The 21,802-nt window shown below is 50.2% G+C and overlaps 1 protein-coding gene across 1 annotated transcript; it reads right to left on the bottom strand.

The window, feature by feature from the left end:
- Positions 1-12,242: 12,242 nt before the first annotated feature.
- On the bottom strand, positions 12,243-14,794 carry CRYAA (crystallin alpha A). The gene is made up of 3 exons (XM_072852275.1): positions 14,606-14,794; positions 13,533-13,655; positions 12,243-12,452 (listed from the first exon to the last, which is right to left on the bottom strand). The coding sequence occupies exons 1-3, from the start codon at positions 14,792-14,794 to the stop codon at positions 12,243-12,245; spliced, it is 522 nt and encodes a 173-aa protein (XP_072708376.1).
- Positions 14,795-21,802: the final 7,008 nt, after the last annotated feature.

Below are 21,802 nucleotides of genomic sequence, written 5' to 3'. Positions count from 1 at the left end.
TGAAGGTGCAGTCTTTGCTCTTTCCTCAGCTGAAAAACAATACGGCTTTGTCGCTCTTCAGCAGTTGGCGGGGACGCGTCCTGAGAACCGGCTAAGCCCAGCGACTTGGTGAGGGGAAAGAAAGGAGGGGAAAAAACTGCTTATTGTTTTGACAGAGAGATGTTGTCTCTAAGATGCAAGGAAAAGGAAGAGCCAGATGCCGTGTACGGTTAATGGTCAACAGCAAGCACGATTTCAGTCTGACAGGCATATCAAAATGGCCCTCTAAAAGATCACCGGATCAGTCTCTTCTTCCCAGAGGGCACATTCATGGTTGGACTTCATGGTTGGACTAGATGATCCTAGAGGTCTTTTCCAACCTTAATGATTCTATGACATGTTTCTTGGTTTCCAATTGCAACCTGAATGCATTTCTTCTATATTAGGGGCTTTAACAAACCACACTGTCTGCAGGGCTATTTTCTTGCCTTCATTCAGTTGGGATTAACATGAGGCCAGCTGCTATTCACCATCCTCCTATTTTCCATGGCTCCCATACACCTCCACCCTATACGTTTCTGGAGGGAAGGCCTTCCGCTTTCCAGATGGTGTCCTACAGTCTGGTCTGCATTGCCGTGCCTCTGTCCTGGCAGGTATGGTCCCCCCACAGGTACAGCATTAACCTTCGAGGCACACGCAGGCAGCTGGAGCCCTGGCTGCACTTGCAGGCAGGCTTTTTGTGTGAGCTTTGGTCTGACAGAGGTGTCTGGGGACCTGCAGAGGCATTGCAAGGAATGCCCAGAGAAACTGGGGCTGGGCAAGGCTCTGCACAAGGGCAGATACACAGCTAAAGCTAGCCTTGCCTCCCGGACCTGGCAGCGTTTTATGAGTGATCTGCTGCACAGACACAAAGCGATCATGGTTGGTGAGAATCTGAGTCCTTCGTGGGCAAGAAGGCGGCAAGACTGTGGGTTTCCCCTGGAGATGCAACCCTGGTTGCCACCAATGCAGTGTGGAAATGCATTGCATATACCTGTAGGTACATCCATGCTATCTCTCTTACTTCTTTGACATTCCCACTGCACGTATACAACATACAGATCGGTGCCTTCCATTATGCACACCAGATGCGTCCGTTCGTTGCTTGCCATCTTTCCTTCCCAGCTCAGAAGGAAAGGCTCTAGTCTTTGGAAAGCACTGCTGCCGAATTTGTTCTGCGGAGCAGTTGCCCCAGGAGTGCAACATCAGGAATCAATACCACCAGGTGAGCAGGAGCGAGCTGCTGGAGGGCAGCTGGGAGCTGGCTGCAGAAGGGAGGTGATGCGGAGGCAGAGTGAGAGCTGGAGTCAGAAAGGCTGCACCAGTCTGGGTGTGGGGCAGTGCCAGGGCCTGGTGGGTGGATCAAAAGGCAGTGGCCTTTAGGGGGAAGATGCTGGCCAGAAGGAAGGTTCAAAGGGAACCCAGTAAAAATAAAACCCTGAGCTTCTCTGGAACAGGGAAAGTTGGTGCCTTGCTGTGGAGCACATAGCGTGTAGTAATAAAAAAAAGTGGCTGTTGCTCCCTCTCTTCGTGCTCTCTCTGCAGGAGCCCAGCTGATGCCCCGGAGATGCCCCCGGTAGCATCACTGCACCCTCACCTACAAGTCCAGCCCAAAGTCAGGCCCTGGGCCCTTCCCCTGGGGTGGGTAGGGGGGTTTCCACCTATGCACAACTTTGTCTTCTCCTTTGAGCCCTCTTCTCCACCACCTCATTCTGGGGAGAGTTTGGGGGTTTCCCAGAGAGTTTCTGAATTGCTAGCTATGGGGACTTTCCCCAGGAGCTTTTTCTCCCCACCAGGACGTGTCTGAAGTTTTGTCCACCCCATGTGAGCAGATGCTGCCAAAAAGCTGACTATAACAAGAGTAACAACACCCACACTTTTTCCTGGGGCACCCACCCACCAGGTCCAAAATACCACGAAAGCCGTCCTCCAGCACAGATGTGCCTGGCTCACGTGGGCACAGCAAACCCCCGCGAGCATCGCCGGCCGGCGTTGGTGCCAGTGCCCCGTTGGTGCTAATGAGGCTAATGGAGGAACTTCAGCTCAGTTGATCTTTTCCTTTAACATCCTCCTGGGTGCTGGTAACCAAATAGCTGTTCCCCATCTCTGGTACCTTCCTGGGGCACTGGGTGCCCTTGGCAAGAGCTAACTCACAGACTGGCCCTGTAAAAGAAAACAGCTGCCAGGAGCCCCTTCCTGCCCATGCGCTTGCTCATGCAATTCCTCTTCTGCCTCTCCACTGCCTTCTTAAATCTTGTCACGCTTAAGCTTTGGTCCCTACTGTCAAGGGCCTCCATAATTCCCTCTCTCCGGCTCGACTCTGCCCGCGCAGGGCTCGTGCAGCCGCCTGAGCTCCTGTAATCTCTCTGCACAGAGCCATCCGAGCAGAAGCACTTCATGCAGTTTCTGTACCCAGCGCTTCCAGGCTTAAAGCAACCCCACGTAAAAGAAGAGTTTTTTCTCAGGACCTGTATATTGTACATCCACAGAGCACTTTTTAATGTAAAAAATTATGCCCAATTTACATGCTTATCTTATAATAAGAAGTAATGCAGAAGTCATACCGTCTTTTTTCCCCTCTGTATCCCCAGACTTCCATCTTCTCTTTCCTTAAGATGTATCTAAGGAGAAGAAGTACTAAGAAGTAAGCTAGAGATTAAACCAGATTTTTGCGGCTGTTGCACAGTCTCCTAATTCTGCTCCCATTTCCTGGCCGATACCTTGTGTTACCCAAGCACCTGTGAACCCCTGGAAGGGCTGCAGCGTAGGCATTGCACAGGAAAATTTTGGCAGACAGTCTGGCAAATCTCGCTGCTGCTGCTGCTGGCCCACCGTGTGCCACCCTGCCTTCTGCAGAGGCGAGCGCTGCAGACCGGTGGTTACAGCAGTGGAAGGGGGTAATGTCTAACCCACCGTAACAACCATGGTCAAGGCTCAGCTCTCAAAGCCCTCACTGACTTGTAGATTGACTTCGGTGCCCAAAACCTCCTCTAATTTTTCCAGCTCTGCTAGCGGAGATAAAGAAAAATATTCCCTCTGTCTACAAACCTTTGACCTGGCTATGTCCTGAGACATTGCAGCTACGGCAAAATATGCTGGAGTCCTCGGTGCCTGGTTCTCTTCCAAGGTAAAGAGAGCATTTCACCTCAGATGCTTGAGAAACATGAGTTCACATCTGATTTATTGGGGGACTTCATTCTGCGGTGCAAAGACGCAGTGAGTAACTCCTCTGTGCCCCAAGCGCTGTGGGGGTCACAGGGAGAGGGGTTTTCGCCACAGTAACTGCTCACCTCAGACTGACTCCCTCTCGCCAAAGCATCCTGGCATACAAACCCCTCCTGCAACAGCTGGTGATGAAAGGCCTGTGCAAATGAAACCACAAATGCTATGGATATGCATTTTTCCTTCCGTTCATGCTGTCTCACCCCAAAATTTACAGGTAAAATGCTGTCAGACTCTGCTGTCTTGGTTTTTTGTTTTGTTTTGGTTTTTTAATCTCTCGGTTAAATGAATGTATTTTCAGCTGCTTGGTTAACGACCTAAATGTGCAAGTCACGCGGTGAGGCTACCTTCTGCAATTTGGCAGGCACCAATTTGAATGAGAAACTTAAATGACAGTTAAGTCCCCTCAGCGACAAACTCCGAGCATCAGCTCGGGAGGGAGAGCAGTCCAGTCCAGCCCAGTCCAGCCGCACAACGATCGCATGCTGATTTCTGCTGTACTCTGCTGGAGAGCATTACAAGTATTTCAGATGCTAGGGTGGCTCCTGCACTTTATCTTATCAAAGGAGGAACAAGATGAAAAATGCATATAGCCTCTGTTGTGGGGTTTTTTTAAGTTTCTGTTACTGAACTATAAACGAGTTGATCTATACTTCCTACTTTAGCCGAAGACTTTGTCTCCGTGTTATCTGCCTGCTCCCAGGGGAGAAGGTGGAGTGTGGCTGGGCTGCTTTTTCTGAGGAAGATGGAAATCTTTGTTGCAGCCAACTTCACTGGCTCACCCATCAGTACCATTTCTTGTTTGGGTCTTCCATGCATCCCAGTCTATCTCTCTTTTACTCTATGCTCCCTTTCTTAAAAAGTTAAAATGATAGGGCATTAGTAGTGCCTGGAAAAGAAAAGCCAGCCTGGCAGGCTTACAAGTCATCTCTGGTGTGTACTGCTAGAGAAACTACTGCCTAGCAAAAAATTGTGAGCGATCGCTTTTCTTTACAAAAATCCGTTCCCAGACTCCACTGAATCACCCTGCCATTGCTAATTAAGTTCATTGTATTCCATTTTCTCTGTGTTGATGTGACAAGGTATTTGCTTTGCGTGAAATTCAGGTGAGACTTTGAGCTGACATGTTGAAAATCAATGAGAAGCAGAAATCAGGAGGGGAAGCCAAACTGCTGGAGAGCTGAATGAGCCTGTTGGGCTTCCTGGTTTCAGTCCCACGGACAGGGTCATATATTCTGGAGTCATGAACCTCACAAGGGAAATAATGACATATCCAGAGATTGAAACAAAGCTATGTATAGCTCTTCTTACCCCTATGGCCCGCCGAAGCACATAAATAAGTCAGGCATTTTGCATTACTGTTTTTTGGACTGTTTGGAAGTAGTCCATAAATTATCGGAGAAGAAAGGTCAGTCTCTTCATGAATGCTTTGGAAAATCAGCATCTTTGGGAAGGATTTGACACACTTTGTTTACAGTGCGAGAGAGTTCAACATACAAATCTTCTGAAACGCCCAAGGAGCCTTCCAGCAAAACCAGTGGAGACAAGGCTAGACATCCCAAATATTTCTCCTTAAGTAAAAACAAACAACAACAAAAAAAGCAGGAAATTAAACCGCAGACCTTCCTTAGCACCAAAAACTATGAAGCAGGCTTCTCTCAAAGGTCTTTATAGCTCACCTCTGAGCTCTGGCAGCAGACGCCCGGTGAGTTATCTCAATATAAACACCGTCGGAGCCAAATGCAGCTCTGGTGTGAGCCCTCAGCCAGGCATCCCGGGCTCACGCAAGGGACGAGGGTGGACGAAAAGGGACCCCCTTGACCAGAGCCTCCTGCATGGCAATGGCCTGCATGTGGGCAGGGCAGAGCAAAACAGTTTGGGGGGCATTTCCCCCCTGAGCTTCCCCTTGTTTCCGCCCGGGTGGCTCGGTGGCAGGGTGACCCTGCACACCCAGTCCTTTGGGTGCTAGCACAGCTTGGCACGGCTTGGTACGGCTTGGGCTCAACAGGGAGGAAAAGGGCTGCCAAAGGTAGGAGCGAGGCTTCGGCTCTAAGCAACTTCTCCAGCAGAAAAAATAAAAAAACCAGCGTTGCAATTAGCAATTTGGAGGGCAGACAGCAGTGCATTAAGTCCTGCGGCGAGGGGCTGACATCAGCCTGAGTGGGTGGAAAACCGAGACAGGGCCAACAATGGTGCCGCTCTGCTTCCTTTTGAGCACATTGTCAAAGAAAAAAAGAAAAAGAAAACTGAAATAATTACTGCGGGGGGGGGGGGGGCGAAAAAAAAAGAAAATCCTGTATGTTCCTCCAGTCTCTGTAGGAACATACAGGAGATGCTCAGAAAAATACCGAGCGTGACCTTTCAGTGGGGTGTTTCCTTCCAAGCAGGGGAGGCCGTTCAGCCCCAAAGACGAGGGGCTGCTGCCACCTCCCGGCGCGCCCGGCCGCAGGGCTCCCGCCGCCGCCGGGCCGCGGAGCGGAGCCGGTACCGGGCTCCCGCCGCCACGGGCCGCGGAGCGGCCGCGCTGGGGCCAGCGCCAGGGAAGGAGGGCATCGGCCGGCCGAGAAAGGACGGAGATGCAAGGCCAGCGCCTTTCTTCCTGAAAGGAAGCAGGAACGGCTGGATGGATATGTAAAAATCCTTTGGTACGGCATCGCTGAGCCCAGCGTTTAAGGCATCAAGGAAATAAAACTGTATGTGTGCAAATATTATGTCAGATATGCAAAGTTCTGTGTACGCTGAAATACATGTGCGTTCAGAGCTTTCTACACTGATGTCCTTAAAGGCAGAGAGGAGACTCTGAATTAAGCTGCGTGCCTTTTCCCCTGGTCGGAGGCTAATGAAATGATCGACCAACTATGAAATCTTCACGGAGAAAGTACTGCAAGCAAAGCACGGAAATTCCCTTTTTCCCAACAGGGACCCGACTGCCAGCTGCATCGTTGGTTCCCCTGGGAGACACCAGTCCGCCCCACGCGATGGCACGCTGTCCATGAGCCCCTCGAGAGCTGCATGCTGAGCCTACCCCACGCAGGGCCTCCCTCCCTCTGGACCAAGTACCCATCCCAAAATAGCTCCAGCAAGATATGGCAGAGCACTCTGGAAGCAATGAGTGCTTTAAGGAGGAGAGTCCCTGCACTGGTCCCCAGGGACTGGCAGCTCAGCCTCTGCCTATACCCCAGGGATAGCTGTGTCTCGCCCCCAACCCCAAAGCAGCCCCCTGACTCAGGCCGGTGGCCCTTGGACCTCCCGATTACTGTCACTGCGGTTTAGGTAGATGACCTCTTTGCACGCTCTGGTTTGGGAGCAGGGAATGGGCACAGCAGGAAGCACTGCTCCTTTGTGTCAGGGTCTCAAAGAGCACCTGTGCTAAAGCCCTGTCATCTCCTTGCCTGGCCAAGGAGATACATCTATAGCTATGTGCTCCGCGGCACGCTGGAGGTGGCAGCCACCCTGCCAGGCGTGGCAGATGCCTGTGGGTGGTGGCTGACAGCTCTCCCAGTGGCCCGGAGCTGCTGGGTGGGGTGTGTCTCCTACCCTGCCCCCCTGCTCGGTGGCACCCCCCAATTTACAGCTCTCCCAGCACGGCAGTGGTGGTGGCCCACAGCAGTCTGGGCAAACACGGGCTGTGAAAGGGCAAGCGGAGCAGGCTGTCAGGCAGAGCCACGGGGCGATGTGCGGCGGCTGGCAAGGATTTCCCCAGCAGCGCTGGGTTTTGCCGAGCCCCTGCCCTGCTGTCAGCTCCTCTGCTGAGGCAGGGCAGCTCCTCCAGGCCGGGCTGAGCCCACCCTTCCCGAGCAGAAGGACTATTTGCTGAAGAGTTCAGGGCCCTCATGGTTTGTGGTGGGTCTCTGCAAGGCAGCTGGAGGATGGCCTTTGAGGCGGGAACAAGTGTCCTGAATTTTGGTTGAGTTACATCACTCCATCATCTTGCCCCAGCCTCTCTGACTGAAATTTCATTTTTACCCTGCTTGTGCTGTACTCTAAGATAGGCCACAAACATCTGCGCCATGTCCCAACCTCACATTTTTCCATTAAAGTGCCAGTTAATTGCAAGCTAAGCGCCAGCCACGTAACCCGAGCTAGGAGAGGACTGCCCCTGGCTCCAGCCCTGCTGCGTGGGCTGCGTGCGGACCTGACTGCACTTCCCCTGGGAAAAGCCTCACGGCTGGATCAGGAGCTGGGAAACGAGGGACACGGCAGTTGCCTGCTCGTCTCACGCAAGCTGGTAGTTTTCCAAGCCAGTCCTGATAAGAGGTCACACCAGAGGGACAAAGTCCAGGTTGGGGGGTAGAGCCCACGTCACTGCAGTCTCCTTTGGCTGTGTCTCCCAAATCTACGTGCCTGACACAGCAGCGACAAACTGCAGAGGTGTGCCCAGTGTGTCAGTGTTATGCATTTTTGAGAGAATACTGGGGTTTTTTTGGATGTGTTTGGAGCCCTTTTTGTTGCCAACAGAGGCAGTTACTGCTTTTTTAACCTCAGATCGTAGAGACTTGTGTGGCAGAGCCCAAATCTTGGTGAAGATGCCAAGGAGATGAGGGGTTATAGTGGTTGCATGTAACAGAATTTGCTTTAAAGAAAGAAAAAAAGGGAGGGGGATGCTGGTAAACTTTCAGACTACTCCCGATCTTTATGTAACGCTGGCTAACTTGCAAATCAATCAGAAACCAAGAAATGCCAGTTGTGCAACCCTCGTTGGGTCCATGTGCCTGCTTGCCTTGTGCCCTGGGTTTCGGTCTCTCTGGGGAGATGCTGGAACACGGGGCGGGGGGGCACAGGGAGCCCTAGGTGTGCCAGAGCACAGGAAGGGCTGCCGCCCGCGGGGGACAGGGCTTTGCCGGGAAATCCCTCCCTCTCTGCCGGGCTGTCCTTCTGCCAGAAGCCAGGGGACAAAAGTCCAAAACTAATGGATAAACTGGGGGTGAGAGGGCGGGAAGCAGCGTCTGCTGATTGCCCGAGCCCTTGAGGAGAGGGCTGTGTGAACTCTGCGCGCCTTCTCCCGAAAAGGATGAGGAGGGTCCTCCTTATCCCCTGCCAAGAGGGGCGACAAGGGGAGAGCCCTGGCCCGAGATGCTCAGGGACGGCTTCCCGGCTGGGAGGCCTGCGGGTCGAATCCTGCCAGCCCTTGCTCCCAGCTTTTTCTTGGAGGAAACAGGATGCTGGCAGAGGTGAAGTGCCCTGCCCAAGCAGTGCAATGCCGAGGAAGGGAGGGGGCAGGCACAGCACCAGGAGCTGCTGCTGTACCCCACATCCGTCGCTGCCACCACCACTGGGTCACTGGGGTCTGTGGGAGGAGAGGGAATTGCTTGGAGCAGGGTGCATGCCCCTGAACCACCGTCTGATGCATCAGCCCTCAGGACCATTTAACAATTTCTCTAGAGGGGAAGCTAAAGTCATTTCTGCTTTGCAGCAGGCAAGCGAGGTTAGCACTCTGCGTGGAAACAGACAGCAGGTAATAAAAACACAGCGCAGTAAGGATGAATAGTCACCCTGAGCAGAAACCCCTGGTTACAGGCCACCCAGCACCAAACTGCCCAGACGCTGGAAGGTGCCATCAGTGCCCTGCGGGCAGGGTCCTCCACTGCCATTCTCTCCATGACAAAATCATCGACTGAGTTTCTAACCAAAAAACTTCCAAGCAATTTTGTTAATCCTTGAAGAGTGTTAGCAACACCTTATTAACAGGGGAACTTGTGTAGAAAGCTGTGGTGAAGAGCTCCCTCTTGAAACCGTGATCATAGGCTACGAATGACAAGACTTTCTTTAAATGCAAATTAATCTCAGCAAAGGGAAACAATAATTTTTGCAGAGCCAAATGCACAGAAGAGGAGGAGAAGTATCCCAGAGCAACGTGACTAGGAAGACTTCGGGGTGAAAAATGTGAAATATTTTGAGTGACACATAGACACTAGTAAGCAGGGAGGCGTTACTGCCCATGCTCAAGCTCTTCTACGGGTGGATGAACCCCTTGGGGCTGGGGGGCTCTGGACTTGGGGACAGGCAGGGAAGCCTTCAGCGACACATCCCCCCTCCTACACAAAGCACCACCAGCTGCCTGGCGTGTCCTCGCACAGAGGCTTTTAGCAGCTGCTCATGTTTTTAATCAGCTGATGGATTGCAAAGGGCTTTAAAATCAGCCCTACTCAGAGCAGCAAGACGGTCAAGGTCTGGTGTCCCCAGGATTTACCCCAAAAGCGAGGGGCTGCACGGGTCCTTCGGCACCCGCTGCATTGCCGCACCAGAGCCACTGCAAGAGCTGCTGTCCCCTCTGCATGGCTCCCGCTTGCTCCAAACCTGCCCTGATTTCCTATCATCAAAACTTTCACTTTCTGCCATCCAGATAGAAAAACAAGCCCAAAAATGGTTCAAATGTCATTTTGTGGGACGGACATACACGCTGCTCAAACACCTGCAGGTAACGTCTGCACACAGATCACACTCAAAATACGTTTCCCTATTTTTACGTCTCTGAGAGGTTTGAGGCTGGGTTTGGGGGGCTTTTTCCTCCTGGCTTTGCTGAGTTTGTGTCAGGAAGGAGAGAGATGTCAGCACATGGCGGGGAGGTGCTGAGGCTCTGGCTGGGAGATGCCTCCCAGGGGAAAGGCGCAGACGCCAAAGGGCCTGTTAGTGCCAGGCAAAGCAGCGAGAGGCAGCTTCTTTTAAAATGCCCTTTCCCTGCTGGCAGTAATAGCTCCCTCGTGGTATGAAATTGCCCTTTCCCCAAACACGCTCATTCACGCCTTTCCCCTGGAGATGAAAATGCAACAGGCTGCACATTTTTTGGTAGAAAGCTTTGGGATTGCCCAATAATTAACCTCAGTAAAAAATAGCTTTAAAATAGTGTCAGACGCCGAGGAGATTCCTTGCTTTCTAATTACCAGACACTAATCTCCCTCCTTTCCCTCTCGCCCCTGCTTCTGTATCACTCCCCCCCTCCTGCAGCCTTGCCCCTCTCCCTGGCTTTCCCCCGGCCGCCCCGTTCCCGGCAGGCTCTGCCACAGATGCTGTGGTGTTGGTCCCAGTAACGTTCCCAGCAGCCCTGGCCTCGGGGGCTTCAGGCAGGGGACAGGGCTGAGCCCTGGGGCACACTCACTTTCTCTGGATGGGGGGCAATGTCCTTGCTCCTGACTCCCAGCCCTCCCCAGGTTTTGGCCTAGATGTGGCAGAAGAAATTGCTTTTTAATTTTAAATAGGCCCAGAGCTTCTGTGTTTATGGTTCATATTAACATTTAAACCCACGCCATGAGGAAAAAAACCCTGCATGTATTTTCTCTCTTTTTCACAGCTAATCCGCAGCCAAGGGGAGGAGGTTGGTGGGCTCGTCTTTTTGGCAGATCAAACACTCTTTCTCCAGCTGTCCTCACCTCCCAGTGATGGCACGGACCTTTGCTCTTTCCTGGGAAGGGTGTGCTTCTTTTGTTGTCACCCTGCCTTGTTTTGTAGGCATGATCCAGGAGCCCCCAGAGACATGCTGATCAAGACAAGCTTGTGTCTGCTCCTGGGGAAGAAGTGACCTTCTCTACTTAGGAGCCAAGGTGGACCTCAGAAGCTCCACCTCACATTGCAGATGTTGGATGTGAAGATTTCTACCAAGAGGAGAAGCACTCGGTGTCCAAACTGATTTTACCTATGGGGATGTGGGGTTATCAGTGCTGCTATGCTTTTCCTAAACACCCCAGATTTCCATCCAAGTGGAAAGCTATTTGAGTCAAGCATGAGTGCTGAAACCTTCAATCTTGAGCACTCACATCTATGCAGGCTTGGGAGCCATCGATTTCATGCATGGCAATTGCAGGGAGAGCTAGTACCTACGCCCTACCCGCCCTGCCATCAAACAGCTTTTCACTTCAGATTAAATCCTTCACATCGTATCACACAAATGAGGTCTGCGTTGACGTCTTTACTGATGCAATGAACTTGAGAAATGGCGTGGTTGTTGGGCTGTGGAATTTTGTTCTTTTTTTGATCTTTTTGTTTTGCTTGCGTGAAAGATAAGAGGAACATGAAAGAAAGGGCAAGCCATCATGACAAAATGTACTTCCAGCAGTGGAAAGCGGGTCCTCCAAGTGGTGTTAGGCACCACGCTAACCTTTCAACTTCAACAGCCTTAGAAAGGAACAAATGAAACCCCCAAAGCCAATTGCGTGTTTCCTATATCTCTTTATTGACCGCCACTGATCGCGTTCTCAGGTTGAGTGCCAGATACCAGTGGAAGAGGTGGTGCTACCCTAGAATTACAGCGAGAGCAAGGGAGATGGTGTGTTACACGCAGGCTGGGGAGAGCTGGCTGGGGATGTGAAGCCTCTGCACAGCGGTGAGTCCCCCTCTCTCCCCCGAGGGCCTACTAAGACAGTGGAAAGACGTGCTTGTCCTCATGTCAGTTGTCCCTAAGGGAAACGACAGGGTAGTGGTGCGAACAGATACACTTAAACACTTTGCTGAAAAAACTATACATTGCAACCCCCGAAGGTAAGACGTTATTATTTCTCCTGCGGTTGCAAGGAACTCGTGGCACATTCATCGCACGTACGCAGGATCTCAGGTGTGGGGCTTGGCTCTGTTGCCTTTTTTTAAGAGTAACCAGTTTAACTCTGCGTGGGGTAGAGCAAGTCTGCAGGGCTTTTCCCCTGCTCCAAGCCTCGCCTCAAGACCTGGTGCACCAGGAGCCAGTGTTACTCGTGCACTCCCTCCTACCTGATGGTGGTTATGGACTACAGCACCGGACGAAGACCCTTTCAGCAAGTACAACAGCGTGACAGCATGCGCCATCCATGCCATCCCCACAGCACAGCTCGCAGGTTTAAGCTTCAAAGTCCACCAGCCGCTCACCCAGCCCCTCGTCCCATCCAAGGGAAAGAGGAAAAAAAAAGAAACAAAGGGAGGGATGGGGGGGAACCAACAAAATAAACCCCTCTAGATATTCACTGGTATCTATGCAATGGCTCTGGGAAGGAGACCTGCAGACGGTGGCAGCCTGCGTACCGCAGCGGCAGGCGGGCTTAGGAGGAAGGCGCAGAGGTGGGCTTCTCCTCCCGGGACACGGGGATGGGCCTCTCGCCGTGGCTGGCGTCCATGTTGGAGGGGACCTTGGGGCCCGTGAAGGTCAGCATGCCGTCGTTGGACAGGGAGCAGGTGATGGCAGCCTGGTCCACGTTGGCAGGCAGGCGGTACCGGCGGTGAAACTCACGGGAGATGTAGCCGTGGTCGTCCTGAGAGGCAGTGGGAAAAGGGGGGAAGGCCCGTCAGACCCCCCCCGGCACCAAGCTGCACCTCCCTCTGCCCGACCCCGCGGCTCCGTCGGAGGGGGGGTCCACATTCACCCTGGCTTACCGTGACACTGTACTGCCCGTATCGCCTGGCGCATCTCTGCTTTTTACTCTATTTTACAGGTTTGTGTCCCCCCCATGATGCCCCTGAAGCTGCAAGAGCTAAGCAGAGCAGCAGGGTGTTATTTTGGCCACATTATAGGTTGGGATCTGATTTGGACTGGGGCCCTGCCGCAGCCTCCGATTTCAAAGGATGCTTGGAGAGAAAGTCTGGGGTTCTGCAAAGGTAAAAGCAATGCGCACATGTGTGCCCATGTATTTCCTTACTAGGCAGCAACACTGTGTCAGCCAAAGTACACAATCCTGGCCCCCTTTTTTTTGGCCAAAAGAATGAGAAATGCAATATTTTTTTATAAGTCAGCCGTGAAAACGGCTAGTCTCTTCCTCTGGAAAAAATAACTATATTAAAAAATACATACTGTTTCCAAGCTAGAGCTTTGTCTGGCCAAAAAAGTGTATGAGAAGAATTAAACCCCTGCTGGTATAATTCACTTTTCGACCCCCACAGATATTTCCATGACATACGTGTTAAAAGTTTCCAAGCCTGAGGCACTCAGTTGTTTTTCTTTTGTTTTGTTTGCTCTTGCTTTTCTCTCCCAGATCAGCATATGAAAACTCTGTTTTCACTAACGATTCTGGCTTATGAAAACTCAGCCATGCTTCGGCAGCACCAGATGATGTTCTTTGTCTGGTCCAGTGTTATTACTGAACAATGGACATCGTCACCTGATGGTTATGGAAGATGATGATTGAAAATAAACAAAAGAGGAGTGGATTAGGTCGTTATTGTCAGATATCAGGCTGGGGCTCTATGGGAACTGGCCATGCCAATAATGACAATCGATAAATAACTCCTTCTTCTGATATATTCTTTTGTTTTTCCTTCAGCTGAGGACCATTGGAAAGAAAGAAAACGGAGCTCGACTCCCCAGTTGCTCCACCGTCACCCTCACTTTCACTTACCTGTCTTTCACTGTGCTTGCCATGGATTTCCACAAAGTCATCGATAATCTTCACACTCAGGTCTTCAGGAGAGAAGTGTTTTACATCCAGCATGATTGTAAACTTGTCCCGGTCAGACCTCACCTGAAACAAACATTGTTACACAGTGAGACCCGAGCTCTAAGCGCGGAGGTAGCACCAGCGTTGTGGCAGCTTAAAAGCTGGAGAAGGGGTGGTCTAGCGGCGGCACGGTTTCTCCTTCTGTGACTACAGGGGTCTTCTTCCCATTGCGGGGACCCAGGGACACTGGGAGGCCGTGGTAGGCATCTGCGCCATTGCTACTGCTCTGGGGAGAGGCGTCACTTCTCACCACTGTTCTTGTGCCGGGGACCCCTTTGCACTCAGCAATCTGCCAGACGCACCAGGCATTTGTACTCAGCAGCGAGAAGGGATGGAAACCAGTGTAATATTCTCTGATAGCACGCGTTTCGTCCTTTCAGCGATTTATGGTTTCTTTGTGATCTTAGCTCTGGCAGGAAACCACTAAGAGAGAGCTAGAGAAAGCACTGGTCCCTGAGCTTCGGACCACAGCCCCCACAGTTACGTGCTCCTCCTACACGCTGCCTTTGGAAAATTGCTCCTGGGTCCTCCACCGTGGGCTTGCAAAAACCACCGAGCTCCTGAGGTGGAGGAGGGGGCCAGAGGAAGCTCCCGCTCGCCAGGGTCCTCTCCCACGCCGAGCTGCCCTCGCGGGCGCTTACTCCAGGAGCAGCCTAGCTCTTCCTTTGCCATACGGCTGGCAGGCGCGAGGGCAGCAAAGGCAGCCTTTTACATGTCGGAAACAATCATCAAGAGCCAAAATGGTTTCCGTTTCTCATAGGGAATCCTTCTCCCCAGCAAGGGTTTCCCTCCATGCCCAAGAAGGGGCGGGCAGGCTGTGCTTGGCGGTGGGCCGGAGGTCCTCCTCGCCCCCTCGCACCCCAGCACAGGGCTACAGCCGCTGGCCCCCGCCGGCGAGCCACAGGTGGGAAAGAGCAAGCAGAAGCATAAGGAGGGAGAGGAAGGAAAAGGAGAGGAAGCTGAAGGGCCCTTACCTCTGAAATGCCTGACTCCAGCACGCTGCGGAAGAGGGACTGCCTGTAGTAGGGGCTGATAGTGGAAGAGAACAAAGGCAGGAGATCGTACTCGAGGAGACCCTCTCCGAAAAACTGGTCGAACAAACGGCTTGGAATGAGGGGTCCCAGAGCACGCTTGAACCAGGGGTGCTGGATGGTAATGTCCATGCTTGCTGCTGCTGCGACCTGTGGCTGCAAGGGGAGAGCGGTGGGGGCAGTGCAGCTGCTGGGGAGACAGCGATGCCTTGGCTGGACTGCACAGTGCAGCCCCAGGGAAGCTCCCCCTATATATACCAGTCTCGCAGAATGAAGGCATTAGCGGGATTTCTCTGGAAAGACATGATCTCATGATGGAGGCAACATGGTCAGCAGAAATGCGGAGACTGACCTGGAAATGACAGTCTGGTTGGAATTGGTGCCAGATCTCCCGGAGGGATGATGCCAGGCAGCAGGCTGTGAGACTGCTGTGAGACAGGGTGCCCAGGGGTACTGGCAGGTCCTCTACGGGATCAAGCAGGCTAAACAGGAGACCCCGGTGGGCATCTCAAGGATGCTTGTGAACGAGGTCTGCTCTGTGGGTCTTTGTAACCCGCCCTTGGCTTTTCGTTAATTTGCTTCTGTTTCTGCCCCTCCTTGAAACAGAGACATAAAGTCTCTTCCAAATAAATGAAACAACTTCCTTCCAAGAGAGGAAAAAGGGTTTGATTCAGTTTGAAGAAAGGGAAACTTTTTTTGTGACATGCTGTAAGGTGTCTCCGCCACTTGAGAGGGGCCTGACACCCCTGGCATGGGGATCCTGAGGAGGCTGGCAGGGAAGCAGGACTAATGCATGATGCAGAGCATGAACATGGGTTTGACAAAACAGAAACTTTTAACAAATAGAGACTTTGCCAAAAGAAGAAGGAAAAATAAGTTTGGTCACCAACCATAACAGCAGTCCCAAAGCTGCTCTTGAGACTATCCTTGTTTTGATTTAAGAGTGTTGTGGGAGATTCATTTATCTCCTGGTGTCACGACACAGATCCTGCTTAACATGCATTTCTGGTTACGGTTGTTTTGCATTTCTGTTCACTTAAAGCTGCCTTTAAGAGGTCGTCCGCCATCCTGGATGGACCGGGGAAGGGGCACGTGAACAGCCCACTGTGGGAGCAGCAAGCCCTGCCAGGAGGCACAGGCGGCTGGGCGGCGAAAGGGCAGCGAGGCTGCCCAGCTCCACAGCAAGGCTCAGCATGAGGCCGGGGCAACAGCTGAAACCCCATTTCCACTGCAGCCAGTGATACAGGGGTTGCATCCTAGGGGTCTTCTGGACAGCAGAAGCACCTACATCAGGAGTCTTGTGCGTCTCAGCACCTTTTGCAGTCAGCGGAGAGTGAAGGAGAGAGGGGAGAGGGCACCTCCAAAAGGCACTTCAGAGCTGAGGGGCTGAATCATCCTCTCATGGTGGCAGGGACTAAAGAAACTGAAGATGGCATCAGTGTTTTGGGAGAAATGGGATCAATCCAGGCCAGAGGAGTTAAATTCAGAAGAGCACTGAGGCAAAGTGACATTCAGCTGAGCATTGCCTGGCATCTAGGCAACATGTGGTCTTGGAAAGTCCTTGGCCTTGACTCCCACACATGACCCCTCCCCACACAGTGCAGGGAGGCAGGCGAGGAAAAGTGGGAACCAGAAGATCCTGTTACAGAGGCTTTCCTCCATGGAGAGCAAGAAGTTGAGCAGAAAAACACCCAAAAAGGCAGTAGAGACTGCTAAGAAGACAGACAAGAGTTTAGGTTCAACCTCACCTAGTTCCAGCAAGAAAAGGCCCTGTCATCTGGCCATGGCTCTTAGGCATTAAGGTTTTTCTAAAATCAGGTGCCAAAACAAGATCAATCCCTCCTCAAGACATGGAGGAAAAAACCACAACAGACAGACCTAACCCCCCATTCAGTCCCATTGTCCCAAATCTGTCATTTTGCTTGAGAAAATGAAGGGAAAGCAAACAAGGGTCATAAAGCGCTACCAAGATTTTTCTTCAAGAGCTCTATGAGATTTGGGTCTTTGCCCCAGAAGAGAAGAAAATATCTCCTCAGCCACCCAGTACCAGAGACTGGCTAACCTGTATTTAACCAAATGGCAGCAGTGACCTGATATATGCAGAATGAAAGGAGAGATACAGGAACTGGTTCAAATCCCAAGGCACTCACTGGAGCACACAAAGCAAATTATTTATTTGGCTGGTAGAGGAGCAGGTGGGAACTGTGCCCTGATACAGAAAGTGAGACAGATTTGGGGGTCTGACATACCATCTGGGCCCCAGCCACGCGTGAGGTGTGGATGCAGTCCCTGCAGTGTGTTGGGAACACACCCTTTGTGTTTCCCAAATCAGGGGTTATACCAAGACCACAGGGAGCAACACACACAATGGCAGGCTCCTCTCTGGGCATTTTCAGTCCTTAAGAAACTGCCAAACCCTTGAGATCTGACCTCCAGTGTGTTCCCCACACAGGAGCGGGGGCGGATTATTGGGGCGGGGAGGAAGAAGGGAGCCCAGGTGGGCTGTACCTCTCTCAGCAACACCGACCAGCAGCACAGCGGTGCTCTCAGTTAGGCACCAGGAAAGCAGCTGCTTGCCTACACACCACCATTTATCTCACAGGGAAGCCCAACAAAATCCATCATCTACCCACAGCCCAAAGCTTGCTCCAGGATCGGAGCACGTGTGTGTTCAACACATGATCGGAGCACCCCGTATGTTCAGCGGGATGATGGGAATGGGCCGTTGAGAGAAAAAATGACAAATATGTCTTCACCTTAATTTCATCTAAGATGATGTATATTACCACACATTCAAATACTTGAAAAGTAGCAGCCAACTTTATGGTTTTATATCTTCAGTTTCTTCTGGACTCACATTTTCATGGCTCTCCCTAGAATTAATCATATCATTTTGTCCTTGACAGACTTTTTTGCCTTTTATGGGCAAAATATTTCACTGAAATGTAAACTTCATTTACGGAAGTTTTTTTCTGATACAGACTTCGCACTGTCTGCACGCCTCTGGGCAACAAGCAATCTCCTGAGACTCATCACATCTAACTTCCAACTGTCTAAAACTTAGGTGTCCAGTTCAAATGAGTTGTCCAGGCTCCCTGTCCAGTCAGTGGAGAGGGACAGATGCCTCCAGATGGCTCACATTATAATGCAGGTGGGTAGGAAAGGTGAAATGAGACACCTTTCAGCAGTGCCTACATCTTGACTGACTAAGGAGGGAGCCTGGACAGCTGCCTTAGGGGAGGCAATTCTAATTCTAACCTCATTCTGGACAAGCAGAGCTGGTGAGATGAATCCCATCCAGTGGGAACTCCATATGAGAGGAGAAAGCAATCATTTTGCACCAGTTCAGGGGACCAGTCTTCTTGCAGGATGCACAACATTTGTGCATCATCACCTGCTGAGCAAAAGCAGTGAGATTTCTTGGTGTTCCTATAACAGGAAGAAAAACTAGTGCATACGCTCATGAGCGCGTGCAAATGCAATGCATCAAAGGCAGGTTTTCCCAAAGCCTCATTGCAAATTCAGAATGTGAGTCCAACTCAAAAGGTCTTCCAGTAGGATCTGCTGTCTAGCTTACCGTGGAAAGAATCCCTTCCTAAATTGTCATGCATAATTGCCAGCACATGAGACATTTGGTAAAGGATGTTGCCCAGGACAAGCTGCAGAAATCCTAGATCATGTTTCTGAGTAAAGCAGGCATCAGTGATCAGGCACAGCCCTTGCATGTGTTTAGCTGCTATTAGTTTGTCCGCATGACTGACTCTCACCTGCCAATTTCTAGGCGAGTCCAGCACTGTTTCGAACCCCCATGCCAAGCTCTGTACAAGCCCAATGTGAAGAGAAAAGCAAGTATTTAAGTGGAGCAGCGACTGGTCAGGTGTAACTGTGGAGGGTTTGTATGCGATTCTGAAGTGCTAATATAACTGGTATTACCCTTTCCAACTGGCGTGTTGCAGCCCCAGGAGAGCCAAGAAAGGCAACCTGTCTGCTCTGATCTGCAGGGACTCTCGAGTCAAGTGGTCTCCGTTAACCTGCAGAGGGTGCAACTCTTCAGACAGTTCTTATAGAAAACAGAAATGAGTTCCAGTACTTTTTCTTTCAAATAGACCTGCCAACCCAAAAAGGTACGACTGTACTCATTTAGATGGTCCTTTGCATTTAGATGTAAGCTGTTTAGTGACAATATAAGGGAGTGAATAATCTCTGCCAATATTTAATGATAAAATTGTTGCAGCATGCTAATCAAACTAAGTTTTCCCTTTGGAGGAACATTTCTATGAGGTACAAAAAGGCCTTCATGACAGCCACACAGAGAATAATGTGATTTTATTGCAAGTTTTCTTCCTACCGGTCTTGCTGTGGTGGAAAATACTACAAAATGTGTGCGAGGGAGCTGGTGAGTGGGAAAAAATGACCATGCTTTTCTTAATCTTACATAGACCTAGCTTTGGAAAGGATGCAAGTCGATAGAAGTCAGTATGCAAGCAGCCAAGCTAAAAGGGCAGGCTCAGTAGGGAGCCAGCATTATCAGTTTTGGGTTATGAGCTGCTAAGCACTTACTAAAAGCTATCCCTAGAAATGAACACAGAGCATTTATTTCTTTCTTTTTAAGTGGAGAGTCCTTTCTTTAGAAGACTCATTTCCATTTCCTGTTCCTCAAACATATGCGTGCCACCCAGGGCAGTACCATGGCCAGGAGCTCCAAACCTTTCTACCATGTCTGACCTGGGATGCTGATGGATGAAGGAGCAACTGGTTATAACTGCAGCTAGATTCATTTTCCTCTGCACTCAACCCCCACCAAATACCATGGAAGGCACTAAAGTAGTGATTTCTGCTGAGTTTTGAATGCTGTTGATATCTTGCTAAAGTTTATAATGGATGGGAGGAGGTGAGGCCATGTTATCAGTGCAATTTGCACACCATGCTTAACTGCGGTTGGGGCTGCAGGGCTAACACAGTGGGAGGGCTGACATGAGAGAGGGCAGATGTTATATTCTTTTTTATTAGATTAATACGTGTTTCTTGTTAAAAGCAAAGAGAACACTTGAAAACCCCTCTTTGAGGATAGTTCATAGCAAGAAAGAAGCCAGTTAGTGGGAGGGTTGCTACATGCTGAGCACCTTTGAAAATCAGGCCATGTATGAAGAAATTTATATATAGATCTAGGCGCCTAACTTTCAGCAAGTGTATTTAAAAAAAAAATAAAATAAAAAAAAAAACCAAACCCAAACTTGGCTTGCTTTTCTTTCAAAGAGAGGTCAGCGTGTCCCTAAAGAACTCTGCAAATTCCCATGCCTCCCAAACAGCCATCAGCTGCCCAGCTGGGAGCAGGTGAGCAACCCCCTGCACTCCAGCAGCTTGGCTTAAAGAGAGCAGGGTAAGCCTTTCCTGGTGTAAGTCACCATAGCTCTCCCTTCCCTCACCTCTGCAACTCTTGCTTAATGAACGGTCAACCCCTGTACCACAAGTTTTGTCCCAGGTAGTCCCCACTCTTGCTCACAATAGTTTTTGTCCCACAGGGACCGTGGTTGCAAAGGTGTTTAACACTGGAGCCAGGGAGAGAGTGATCACAGAGGGGACAAGTTGTGGAGGAGACGTTTCTAGTTTTCTATCTAAAAAGTAATCTTTGTCCCACTGTCTTTAAGGCACAATCCTCTGTTTTATTGCTGGCCTTTGGGATTCTTTTTCCACTCCAACATCTCCTTCCTCCCTATTTTAAAAGGATGGGGTGATTTTTATTTCCTGGCTTATAGCGATCTACAGTCAGATTTACTATTCAGCTGTATACTGAAAAAGTTAAATATCCACTCTCCTCATACAAAGACTGATATTTATTTTATCTAAAGAATTTATATAATACCAACAGTCTGCCTTGGTGCAGCCAAAGAGGCTTAAAAAATTACTAGCAATCCCTTTTTTCCACCTCAGAGCCCACATGCTAAACACTGAACAAATCCCATCAGTGTTTAGGGCACATAACATCATTGTTGTCAAATCAATGGTGAATTTACGTGCTGTTAATCCTTGGCATTTATTCAAACAAGCTCAGCAAGTTTTAGCAGCACAATGCATTTTATGTTTTCATCAATGGATTTGCATAGGGAATGAGAGATGCTCTTTGCTTCCCAGTCTGCAGCAGCATGCCCAGAGAGTGGGAGATGCGGAGAGAGCATCTAGCACACCCAGAGAGCAGGAGAACTGGAACAGGAGCAGGTTTGGAAATTTACAGCTGCTAAGCAATGATGCTTCTCCCCATCTGTAGATCTCAGAGCACTTTCCAGAGAAGGTAAGTATCATCATGGTGACTGGGAACAACAAGTAAAATGACTTCTCACCCAGAAAGGCAGAGGTACAATTTGAGCCCTTTTCACTCCCCTAGTCTTTTCTGTGAATAAAACCACCTCTCTTGCAACTCCACAGAGCTTGCTGCTGAGAGTCCCTCTGCCTTGCAACCAGATCTCATCTCCATGAGCTTTCCATGGCCCCTCTTCCTGCAGTATAAAATAGTCCCTTTGCTCTGGGAATTACATCCATTTTTTTCAGACCAGAGAATTTGAGAGTGTAGGGTTGTTTTGTGGCATGATGTTTACTCATCTAAAGCAAATAATTATGCTAAGTGATATAACAGTTTGAGGAATTAAAACCTTGACTGTTTTTTGGAGGAAAGGAGAAATTATGTCCATTGGGTTTTTTTGGTATTAATCTCTACCAAACAAATACATAATTAACTAAATAAAAAAGATATCTCTTCAGATTGAGACCTCTTTTTAAAAAAAAAAGAAAAAGAAAATCAAAACTTGCTATATGGTTCTTTGATTTTATAAAATAAAATTTTTTCTTCCAGTACTCTTGACAGTTTAGATGTGAGTTATGTCTGCATGGTCAACATGAGCATTCCTGCATTGAGCAGATCATCCTACAGAGCCTATAGCAAAGCGATCCTATAGATTTTTTTTCTCCAAAGGATCGATACCGAGCCTCTGCACTGGGAAGGTATGGCATACAGGGAGGAGCAGGGGTATCACAGGGAATCCTCTACCACGGATATTCACTCGGCAAATAGGCAATGTGGAAGGCTTGGGAAGCAGACAAGACTAGGGGCAGTGTCTGGAAAGGGGGAAAAAAGATTGTAGGAGG

The sequence above is a fragment of the Ciconia boyciana genome, chromosome 1 (assembly GCF_034638445.1).
Source record: "Ciconia boyciana chromosome 1, ASM3463844v1, whole genome shotgun sequence".
Taxonomy (NCBI): Eukaryota; Metazoa; Chordata; class Aves; order Ciconiiformes; family Ciconiidae; genus Ciconia; species Ciconia boyciana.
The sequence above is the reverse complement of the archived record's forward strand: the minus strand, read 5'-3'. Positions and strand labels throughout refer to the sequence as shown.

Excerpts from the sequence above, each read along its gene's own strand:
- CRYAA (XM_072852275.1), bottom strand. The coding sequence starts at position 14,794 with ATGGACATTACCATCCAGCACCCCTGGTTCAAGCGTGCTCTGGGACCC. Across the intron at positions 13,656-14,605 it reads TGGAGTCAGGCATTTCAGAG|GTGAGGTCTGACCGGGACAA; the intron begins GTAAGGGCCCTT and ends TGTTTGTTTCAG. Across the intron at positions 12,453-13,532 it reads GCAAGCACAGTGAAAGACAG|GACGACCACGGCTACATCTC; the intron begins GTAAGTGAAAGT and ends ACTGCCTCTCAG.